Below are 12,463 nucleotides of genomic sequence, written 5' to 3' on the forward strand. Positions count from 1 at the left end.
ATTTGATATCCTATCTACAGTTGAGCACACCTACTCATTCATAGTCACCTAGTCTTTGCTCTTTGAACAGATGTGAAGCCTATACATGAATCACTGAAAAAAACAAAACAAGATTTTCTGAATGGGCATATAGAACTATTTAAAAGGCAGTTTGACAACATGAACAATTAGTAAAACAAGAGTAGGTTCCCATTAGTGCCAGTACCTCCCTACCCTACCCTAGTTTCATAGCTTCAGGCACAAATTCCCTCTCAGGAACAGGCTGCAATTCTCCTGGAAAATGGCTGATAACCCAGTAATCCCCACAGCAATATTGCAACAGTGGACACATCATTTCAGGCAGGTTTCTAGTATAGCATGCAGAATTCAGTGCTGAATCAGAAAAATGATGGTTTTTCTGCATCCAGGGCCCTGCATGGAATGGTTTCAGTACATGAACGCTATACAGTTGCATGGTACCTTCCAACTCAGGCTTAGATTGATGTCTCTACGTACATAAGCCAAAGTGTCTTCAGATATGGGGTTATATTGTCGAGTTCTGTGATTAATCAAGAAGGGCCTTGGAAGTGGTTCTCCATGACTAGGAATTCTTAGGGTGGTGTACCATAGCTGCTGGTAAAATTTTGGTTTAATAACTCATATTTTCTGGGAGCAATATTGTTATCATATGCTTGACACCTCTGATCACACATATATTCATACCTATATACATAATTAGATTACAATGAGGTAGGTTTTCACAAAACTTTTTAAAAATATATATCCTTAGTTTTAGTTAGCCCATCCATTGATTCCATCCTTTCTCCCATTCATACTTAAGCCTTTACTCCACTGTGAATATCTTTTCTATTAATTTGATATCATACCATGTATATTCTACTATGCTCAAGGAAGGCCTCTTTCCTTCCTTCCTCTCTTGAGCCCTCTCTGGATTTCTCTCAAATACACACTCTGAAAAAAATTGATTCAACGAAGAGTTCAAGATTGGTTTTTCTCTGAAATGAGAATAAATATCTAACCTTTTATTAATTCATTCATTTATTCATAAGGTTATGAAGGGTGTACTTAACATGTTATCAGCTTATTCATTTTTATCCCACCTTAAAATGATAATCTTAAAAACTCATATTTTCCATACTATCATGTCTTCTTTTCGATACCTTGCAGTGTGGCTTTAGTACCTAATGCTCTAATCATGCTGCTCTTCCATGAACACCTGCATGATTAAATCCTTTGCATTGCTCATCTGTGCACTGAGACAACACAGCTTACCATTACAGATTTTCCTGTCACTCTCAACATACTCCTTCCCTCCTTAGTTGTTACATCAACAGTGTCATGGCTTTTAGTAGCTTTCTTACACCTGAATCTCCTTTTTCTACATTTATCCTTGTCTCTTCTTTAATGTCAAGCCATTATTCAGATACTAGTGTTCTTAAGAGTCTGAGGCCCATTTATTTCTGATTATATCAGCCTCTTAGCAGAGTCTTTACTTTTGTTTTCTCAGTAAATGTTAGGAGCCAAGGATTACTCAAATAATAACAGATTAAAAAAAACAAAAACAAATGACAACAATGACAGAATAAAAACAAAAGCTCCTTTTTCTTGAAAGATGAGAAGAATTAATAATAGTGTTTGGGCCATTCCAGAGAGACCACATCTTTAACTCCAGCTTTATACCATCTAAAGTAGCCACTGGATGTTCTCAGCTAAGCTCTTCAATAGTAATTTTATGATTTCTTTATCAAAATAATTTTTCCATTGTTCTTTCTCTCAGCATGACCCATTTAGTTTTCTCTATCATTCTCTATATCAGATGTTTCTAACCACATTCAGTTTTCAAGCCAGAAATCTTTATTATTATTCTGTCTAATATTGGGTCTAACAAACTGTGCCAAGACTGGCTTTCACAAGTCTCTATGTCTTTCCATTTGCATTTTTACTACAGAAGATAAAGTGGTTCTCATCCTTGTTCCAGACATATTCTCTTCAGTCTATTCCTGACAAAATTAGTGAGAAACCAGTCAATCAACTAACCAACAAACCAACCAAACAACCAACTAAGCACTTCTGAAAATTAAAACCCTATACTATCACTTTCTTACTCATAGCACCTGTGTTTCCTTGACTGCTGGTGAGGACTGTAAATCCTCAACAGCAGCTGTCCCTCTGCACTCGGTTCTCACTTATTTCATTTTGTTGTGTTCACAATATCTATCTCTGTGACTCAGTGGCATCCGCTTTCCTGTGCATTTGATTTCCTCTGCCTGAGACTGCATCAAGAATCTCTCCTTGTTCGCCTTATTCTCATTTCTGTCTGAAGTACATTTCTGTGAAAAACCTTCTATGAACTAGATAAAAAGGTTAAATTTTCTCCTATGTGTTCTTACTGTAACACCAATCAGAGTTTCTTATTATCTGCTAATTGTCTGTAAGCTGCTGAGAACAGTGGCCAAGATTCTTCTGGCAGTTACTGCAGGGACTGGCACTCCAACCTCGGTAAACATTTTTAGAAAAATCAATGGACACCTCCTCAAGCAGGGGATTTGGAACTAATCAGGAGAGTTAGACATGCATAATAAACTAATAAAATATCTACAGGAAAACTGTGTAATATATTACTCACCTTAGGCAAATACCCTCAAAACTGTACATGTCAAAGCCAATACAAAATTCAATGATTCCACTCGGAAAATAGAACCTGAGTTGAGCATTTGGAAATCTCATAGCATGAAATGAATATATTTGCCTCTTATATATTCTGCAGGAGCTTTTATCATCTTCAATAATAACTCCCCATATGCACTTTATTACTGGAGATATTTTTAAATCAAAATTATAACTAAATCCTCAGAATAGCTAAAACAATTCTCTACAATAAAAGATCTTGTAGAGGTAACTCCATCCCTTCCCTCAAGCTGTACTATAGAGCAACACTAATAAAAACTGCATGGTACTGGCATAGAAATAGACTGGTAGATTAATGGAATCGAATAGAAGACCCAGAAATAAACCTACACATCTACGGGCACCTGATTTTTCACAAAGATGCCAAAACATCCAATGGAAAAAAGACAGCATCTTCAACAAATGGTGCTGGTCTAACTGGATGTCTACAGGCAGAAAAATGAAAAGCGACCTGCGCAAAAGTAAATTCCAAATGGATCAAAAACTTTAACATAAAACAAGACACATTAAATCTGTTGGAAGAAAAAGGGGGGAAGAGCCTAGAACTCATTGGCACAGGAGACAACTTCCTGAACAGAACACCAACAGCTCAGGCTCTAAGATCTACAATTACGATATATATATATATATATATATATATATATATATATATATATATATTATACAGGTAAATAATTGTTCTAAAATAAGATATCATTATGTATGTTTTTACTATAAATACACAAATACAATAATACATGTGTTAAAAAACAATAAATAAATAAATGGGACCTCATGAAACTGAAAAAGATTCTGTAAAACAAAGACAGTGGCAACAGTACAAAATGACAGCCTAAAGACTGGGAAAATATCTTCACCAACCCTACATCTGACAGAGGGCTAATATCCAGTATATATAAAGAACTCAAGAAATTAGACATCAACAAAACATGGAATCCAATTAAAAATGGGATACAGAGCTAAACAGAGAATTCTCAACAGAGGAATATTGAATGGCAGACAAACACTTAAAGAAATGCTGAATATACTTAGTCATCAGGGAAATGCAAATCAAAACAACTCTGAGATTCTATCTTACACTCATCAGAATGGCTGCAAGCAAAAACCCAAATGATAACACATGCTGGAGAGGATGTGGAGAAAGAGGAACCCTCCTCCATTGCAGCTGGGAATGTAAACTTGTACAACCACTTTGGAAATCAATTTGGCATTTTTTCAGAAAATTGAAAAGAGCACTAGGCATATACCCAAATGTTGCCCCACCATTCAGTAAAGGCATTTGCTCAACTATGCTCATGCACAGCTTTACTTGTACAGCCAGAATCTGGAAATAACCTCAACAGATGTCCCTCAATGGAGGAATGGTTACAGAAATTGTGGTACACATCTACTCGATGGAACACTACTCAGCTATTAAAAACAAGGAAATCATGAAATTTGCAGGCAAATGGTTGGAACTAGAAAAAAATCATCCTGACTGAGGTAACCCAGAAACACACAGGCATGATATACACTCACTTAAAAATGAATATTAGCTGTATAATATAGGATTAGCTGTCTAGAGACCTAAATAAGCTCAACACTAAGGAGGACCTTAGGGAATATGCTTAAATCTCATATGGCAAACAGGAGAGACACCAGAAGTGGTGGAAGTTAGGAAACAGGATGGGAGCCTAGAATAGAGGGTCCTCTGAAAGGCTCCACCCAACAGAGGATCAAAGCATATTCTGATACTCAGGTCCAAACTTTGTGCAGAGAACAGGGAGTCTTATGGAAGAAGAGTGGAGTGGGGTTAGAGGAACATGGAGAGGACAGGAGTCCCACAAGGAGACCAACAAAGCTAAAGGATCTTAGCCCAGGATCTTGTCCTGCAGAGACCGATGCACCAACTGATGACCATGCATGGAGAGGATCTAGATCCCCTGCCCAGATGTGGCCAATTAGCAGCTCAGTCTCCATGTCGATCTCCAAGTGAGGGTAGCAGGGGCTGTGTCTGCCATGAACTCAGTTGTCTGCTCTTTGATCACTCGCCCCCAGTGATGTGGCCTTGCCAGGCCACGGAGGAATAGGATCCAGACAATCTTGATGCGACTTGATACGCTATGGGCAGATGGCAGAAGAGAACTCCCCTTTTCAGTGGACTAGGGGAAGGGGTTGGGGGAAGAATGAGAAGGGTGGAGAGAATTGAGGGAGGGGGCTTCAATCGGGATATATAATAAATAAGTTGTGAAAAAAATTTTAAAAATAATAAAAAATTAGCCATGATAAACATATTTAGTATGTCTCTTATATTTTAAACTATTTACTTTTCTATACCTATTTACTCATTAAAGAAACATTTAATTGAGGGTATGGAACTAAGCATGTATGCATTTAAAACCTATATGAATAAATCCGATTTGTGTTGAAATAAATTATCATTTGGTTGAAAAAATGAGAAAAGATTTGGATACACACAATGTTTTATTATTGAGATTTCTTTGGGAAAACATCCACAGGAAAATCAGTTTGTCATATTCATTTGATGTGATATGTTTGTGAGGGAAAATAGATTCATTTATTTCCCTCTTCATTTTATGAGAGCATACCAGAGACAGTTCCCAAAGGGCTGTATTTAACAAGAGAATAACCATGTATGAAATCATGAGGAAATACTAATTACATAATTATTATCAACATGAACTTCCTAAGTTCGTATGATTCCAGAGTAAAGCGATATTTGATTTTTTTTCCTAATAAATAACAACTTTTAATGTTTAAAAACACACTGGATGTCTTTGTTAGTGTTTTTGTTGCTGTGATGAAACATGACCAAAAGTGCTAATTTGGCTTACTGTTCATCGTCACTGTTCAAAATCACTGTTCATCATCAAAGGAAGTCAGGGCAGGAACTCAAACAGAGCAGGAACATGGAGACCAAGGAGAGTGCTGTTTCATGGCTTCCTTAACATGACTTGCTCAGCCTGTTTTCCTATAGGACCCAGAACCACCAGCCCAGATATGGTTCTACCCAAAACTGACTGGGTCCTACCCTGTCAGTCACTAATTAAGGATTTTTGCACTGGCTTGCCTACTCTCGGATCTTATGGAAGCATTTTCTTAACTGGGGTTCTAATGACTCAGATGACGTTCAAGTTTGTGTCAAGTTGACATAAAACTATGCAGCACACTCAATCATAAAGTTATGCTGCTGCCACAGTGGCTAGATTTATCTAAAACAAACTTCTCACAAGGCTGAATCAGTGCCGTAGTCTTTTGTTGTCTCTTTGACTTTCTGTCATTGTGGATTCTCAGTCACTAACTTTCATAATATAAGAGAGTTCAGAACACTGCCTGCTAGATTTTCCTGACTATTTCATGCTTCTATACCCACTATGTTTTTATTATATCAAGCTGTATTTTCTTCGAATCCGCATGGCAAATTATATCAGATATTTGAGAATATCATAAGAGATGACTATAAACTGAACAGCTATTTAACAATTAAAATATGATCTTCTCAATGAACTAAAAGTGAGTATACAAACATCAAACTACGGATAGATCTGCTCGTATTCAAAGTCTCTAAGGAATTCTCCTGCTGTTTCCAACATTGAATGGCAGCATGTATTTCTTGGCTTTTGGCCACATCAATCTGATTCTTCTGTGGACACATTGTTTTCTCATCTACCTTTTTTCAGTCTTTTTTTTTTCATATGTCTCAAGGTTTTTCATTTAGTCACATCTAAAATATGTACCACATACCACACACACACACACACACACACACACACACACACACACAATAATATTTATAAGCTCCAGATATTAGGAACTATTGTTTCTAAAATACATTGACAAATAGAGAATTGAACAAATGTTATTCCTCTTTTATGTATAGTAGGCATACCTAGAGATGCTTATATTTTGCTCTTCTGCTTCTGTGTTCTGAATAACTTAGGAGAAAATAGAAATTGTTGAATATTTTGTCTCAGTCTCTTGTTTGTATCACACAGAATATGGTAAATTCTCCTGTGTCAACTTGTGACACCAGGTTTTTCTTTTTGTACCTCTGCATTCTATCTAGTTCAGCTGTGCAGTGTTTCACTCTTCCACTCTCATTTTCTCTGCCAAATTCAGTTCTGCATTTGAAGTGAAGCCTTGATTTTATTCCCCCTCCCACTTTTCAGTCTTTTAGTGGAGAACTGAAAGCATAATTATATGTTCAAGTGCAAAATTATTTTGCTACTGTTTAGTATTTAATCACTCTCCTCACCTTTCTCAGCTAAGATTCTGAGTTTTCAATTTATACTAGACATTAAGCCTTTGGTACAGATTATATAGCTTAATATTTTGGGAATCTTTGAATTAGACATCTTCTTCAGAGTAGCTTTTGTGAGTGATTTGAAGCACAGAGACTGGCAGCATCTCTTGGTGTTTAAAACTGTGTAGGTAGAACTTATCAGGAAGTTTCAAGCCCAGCGCTGCTGTCTTGTGTTCACTTGTGCTTGTCATTAAGCTTCACTATTTTTCAGTGTTCTAATGGTACATTCACATTTCCTCTTACATAAATACTCTCTCCACTGTGGCTAAATTGGATTACTGATAGTTCACTAAGTCCAGCTCATGATTTGACTCACCCACTGTTTCACACACATAATAATTTCCTTCCTTTAGAAGCTTCTTGTTACCTTGAGCTCAGATCAAAAGTCAACGCCTTCATGAATCTTTACAATGTAATTTTAGCTCAGTACAATATTTTCTTACTCTAAGCTGAAGAAAAGAAAAATCCAGACAAGGATCAGGGATGAATTATTGTTTAAGACGGTAGTGGTTGGAGCTTTGATTCTTGTTTTTCTGGAACAGTGCACTAGATCAGGTGCCAATCATGCAGGCAGGATATCTCCTACCATGTGGCACTCACCCCTCGAGCAGCAGTGCCAGCATCCACTTGAAGAGGAGAATGATGGAGGACTGCTTTGTAGAAAAGGACTGTGTAATGAGTGGAATTGTCATAACTGTAACAACTGAGTTCCTATACTTACAACAGAATCCAGTTAGTTAAAATGAATGCATTCTAATAAAGTTCTTCCTTCCTTTCTTTAAAGCTACAAAGCAGTCTATAAAGAACAAATTAGAATCCACAGTTGTGAGTTTTGTGGATTCCTGCAAACCTCATACTGTGCTAAGTGAGGTACAGCAAAGTAGCACATGTCTCTTTCTTGAAATAAAATGTGACAGACACAGAATATTAGCCCAATATTTGCCTTCTAACTTGAGAGACCTTCAAGGTGACTTCACGATTGTTACTACATTAATAAAAATAGTGTTTGCAAGATGCATACAAATCTATTATAAAGTACTGTTTGTGGCTGCCTATACTGACAATAATTAAATTATTTAATTAAATAATTAGAGAAAAACTCAAATTCATGAAGATGATTTCAATAATAAGCCTACTGAAAATTCATTCCCAAGTCTTCTGTGTCTGTGGGCCATATATCTTTTCATTTTCTTACACTGAAGCAATGAGAAAATCCAGCCACTGACAGAAGTCTTAGTACCCTAAAGCACAAATGGTAGCTAGTCATTTAGAACATGTTTGAATTCCTAGCACATTTAGCCAAAGCACTTAATAAAGATATGTTCTGAGATAGTGACAGGCAACATCCATGTTATACCCATCCTGCACTTGGCCAGTTGCTCCATAAGGCTTTTCTCCTAGAGATTAGTACGTTTGGATCAGTGATGTAATGTCGAAGAGCCCCTTTTGCTGTGCCATCTATGAAAGCCCACAGGGATGTTGTCCGACCTTAAGATCTCCCTTCAAGTAGGTACTTCTAGACTGTATACCTGGTTAGAAACAATAATTTTTACCAAAACACCTGTTATTTCCTAGGTTCAAGTTGTAAGCTTTGCTACAGAACATAACTGGGATTCTCTGGACTTCTACGATGGGGGAGACAACAATGCACCAAGACTTGGAAGTTATTCAGGTAAAAAAAGGAATCTAAGTTCATCTAAAATGAAAATATAGTCAGTAATACAGAAAAAGAATTAAAATGAGTCCCACAAAATTTGCAGGTTTAGTTATGAACCATACACAATGACTTAAGTTATAAGAACTTTCCAAGTATTGAAATGAATGGTAACATACTGTTGTAAAATTTTCCAGCATTCTAATGATAATTTTGTAATATTTGTTGGTTATTTTATGCAAATTTTAATATTTTACTGAATTATGATTTATTAATACTACGTGAACCTTACTCTTTTATTTTTTCAAAATTTTTTATATTAATTACAGTTTATTCACTTTGTATCCCAGCTGTAGCTCCTTCTCTCATTCCCTCCCAATCCCAGCTCCTTCCGTCATCTCCTCCCATGCCCCTCTCCAAGTCCGCTGATAGGGATGGTCCTCCTTCCCCTCCATCTGACCCTAGCCTATCAGGTCTCATCAGGACTGGCTGCATTGTCTTCCTCTGTGGCCTGATAAGGCTGCTCCCCCATCTGGGGGAGGTGATCAAAGAACCAGCCACTAAGTTCATGTCAGAGACAGTCCCTTACTAGGGCACCCACTTGGATACTGAGCTGCCATGGGTTACATCTGTGCAGGGGTTCTAGGTTATCTCCATGAATGGTCCTTGGTTGGAGTATCAGTCTCATAAAAGACCCAGGACAGGACAGGAGCCTACCCCAATGGGCCTATGAAAGACTCTACCCAGCAAGGTAGCAAAGCAGATGTTGAGACTCATAGCCAAACTTTGGACAGAGTGCAGGGAATATTATGAAAGAAGGAGAGATAGAAAGACCTGGAGTGAACCTTACTCTTAAAAATAAGGATAAATAACAATAATTAAAAACATGGCTAAGCTTTTGTTAATTATGATAATTTTATTCAGCAGAATACAATGCAGTCATTAAAATAATTTTAGAAACTGAATAACGTGACAGATGCCATGAAGCACTGTCAAATAATAATAAAGAAAACAAAAAAAATCACTTCTTTGAAATAAAAACAATTATATATCTACACAAAAATCATTCCATAGGGAAAACCAAAATGAAATAGCCTACCTTGTTATTTAAGACCTTGGCTGCTCTCATGTTTACAATGTTCTGTCTGCATGTACTACTTCATGCCAGAAGAGAGCACCATATCTCAAAATGGATGGTTGTGAGCCACCATGTGATTGAACTCTGGAAGAACAGCCAGTGCTGTTAACGTCTGAGCCATTTCTCCAGAACCCAGTCTTGGCTACTTTAAGTCTTCCATGACAGCAGGATGTGGTGGCAAACACCTTTAATCTCAGCACACAGGATGCCAAGGCAGGCAGATCTCTGTGAGTTCAAAGCCAATCTGGTCTACAGACTAATTTCCAGAACAGCTGTGGCTGTTAAACAGAGAAACTCTGTCTTGTAAAACAACAACAAAATACTTCTGTGGAGTTTGTTAAGGTTCTAAGGAAGATATGTGTCATATATATATATATATATATATGTATGTATATATATATATGCATTATATATATATTATTTTATATATATGCATTAGTTTTCCCCATCAAATAACAAAGGAAGTAAGGATTTTTATTTTGTGATTTTTAATAGCTATGTTTTAAAATTTCTAGAAATATAAACACAAACATGGCTAAACTGTGAACATACTTTAGATAATAAGAATGAATGACTTTAAGAGAGTTGAAATGGCAGATAAACAGTTAATCAGAATTACTAATGAGCAAAGGAAATCATTACCTAGAGCAGAAAGAGTGCGATTTAAACATAAATAGCCAGTTAAATATAGATTCAGATGAAAGCACAATCCTATATATCTTTGCATATGATTTCATTTGTGCTGCTTGAGTGCAATATTCATACTAGTAAGTATAATGATAAAAAAGCCAACAAAAGGAATGCAATTGTTAATCTTCACACCAGCTCTGTGTGATCTGTGTCATCTAGTAGCTGGTCAGACACCTCCTCATTTCATCCCTCCGTGGATCTCAGTACTGATTGAAGTTTGCTGAGCTTTAGTTGCCAGAGATTATACAACTGTGGTTAGATGGAGAATAGGACCAAGTTGGAGAGACTACAGCACCACTTCTTATTTTTTTAAATTTAATTACTTAATTATAATTTATTCACTTTGTATTCCCACTGCAGCCCCCTCCCTATCTCCTCCCAGTCTTTTTTTTTTTTAATTCAGCATGTTTTTTTTTTTTTTTTTTCAATGCAGTTTATTCAGGAACCTTGAACAATCCTCGGACCCTGGGGAAAGCCAGCCCACAGCTTAAATAGCCTCTGGGTAGCCAACCCAGGCATGCCACGTGGGCAATGCAGATAGGTCCAGTCCCACTTCTTAATTACTAAAATCCTCTCAGGCCTTGGGCAGGTCCAGGGAACTCTCTGGCTTCTGTTTATCTCCTGTTTATTGTATGGCAGTCCTGGCACTAGGGAACAGAATCAGATCGGGAACAATTCAACACCAAAGATAGAGTGTATGAGTGAGCCTTCTCATTTTCCCTAGCACTCACGGGCACTTCTCACACCCATTTGTACTAAGGAAGTGTAAAGTCATTATGAATATTCCCAGGATTTTTGCAGCACTGAACACTCATATACTTTGGACTTTATCTCAAGATGAATCCATAGTGATTTTCAGTGCTTGTTGTTTGAAACTGTGTTGGAGTCTTAGAGTATTAGAATAAATAAGCAGGAACTCATTTGTTCAGGCAGATGTTTTATATTTTCACATTCAATAATTGGATGGAACAAGGTTCATTTACTTCAGAAGATCAGAAATCCATTAGAATGCATCTGCTGAGAGACAGGCTAATAATATTTCAAAACTGAGATTTCTTTTTGAAATCTAATGATCATCTTTGCTATCAGAGTATAAGAAATATCAAGTATTCAACCTGGTGCAGAATTATGTTTCTATTTCATTAATAAATGTGAATTCATGAATATCTGCTCTGAACCTGTACAAAGGCTTGAGTCACAATGGCTTAAAGATCACATGCAAATTTTAAATATACTTTATTTTCAGCTTACACAGGTGATACTGAAATCTCCATAAAATTCAAAACAGCTTTTGGGCACTGTATTTCTTTCTGTCTGTCTCTAATGTTAGGGAATTTTATGAAATAATCTCACAGGTCATTCTCCTTGGAGACAGGAACAGTGAAATAAAATAAGATAAAGGGGGAAATATTTCTGCTAAATTTTCTCGAATCCTTTTGACCAATACACAATTTAAATTAAGAAGTGTTGGCAGGTTACCAGTTTACATAATTTCTTTATTGTTCTTGTGGTTTTTCAGGCCTTGACCTGTCTTTTCAATTGTCATTTCAGGGACAACAATACCTCATCTTCTGAATAGTACATCAAATAATTTATACCTAAATTTCCAGTCAGACATCAGTGTCTCTGCTGCAGGATTTCATCTTGAATACACAGGTAAATATAATTTGTTAGCTCCGGGAACATTAATACATGTTTTTGTTATATTCTTATTTGTTTTTTTTAATTTATCATATTGTATCTATTTTATTTTTTTCCTTAGATTTTGTTGTTGTTGTTGGTTTCTAAAGAGATGCAGAAACGCTGGGGAATCAAATGGGAACAAACGTGAGAGGAACTGAGAGTAGTAGTAGGAGGAGAAATCATAAAGTACTTTGTATGGAAAAAATCTATTTTCAATAAAACAAAATAAACGTTTAAAGCAAAACAAAATAAACTAACAATAAACAAAAATATACTATTGTTTTTATACAAATGACATCAACTCTGG

The 12,463-nt window shown here is 36.4% G+C and overlaps 1 protein-coding gene across 1 annotated transcript in view; it reads left to right on the top strand.

The window, feature by feature from the left end:
- Csmd3 (CUB and Sushi multiple domains 3) overlaps positions 1 to 12,463 on the top strand; it is a 1,323,831-nt gene that overhangs the window by 1,149,568 nt on the left and 161,800 nt on the right. Inside the window, exons 37-38 of the mRNA XM_060389430.1 lie at positions 8,567 to 8,663; positions 12,025 to 12,129. Of these exons, the coding sequence (XP_060245413.1) occupies positions 8,567 to 8,663; positions 12,025 to 12,129 (202 nt within the window). The remainder of the gene's footprint in view (positions 1 to 8,566; positions 8,664 to 12,024; positions 12,130 to 12,463) is intronic.

The sequence above is a fragment of the Meriones unguiculatus genome, chromosome 8, assembly GCF_030254825.1.
Source record: "Meriones unguiculatus strain TT.TT164.6M chromosome 8, Bangor_MerUng_6.1, whole genome shotgun sequence".
NCBI classification, from domain to species: Eukaryota; Metazoa; Chordata; class Mammalia; order Rodentia; family Muridae; genus Meriones; species Meriones unguiculatus.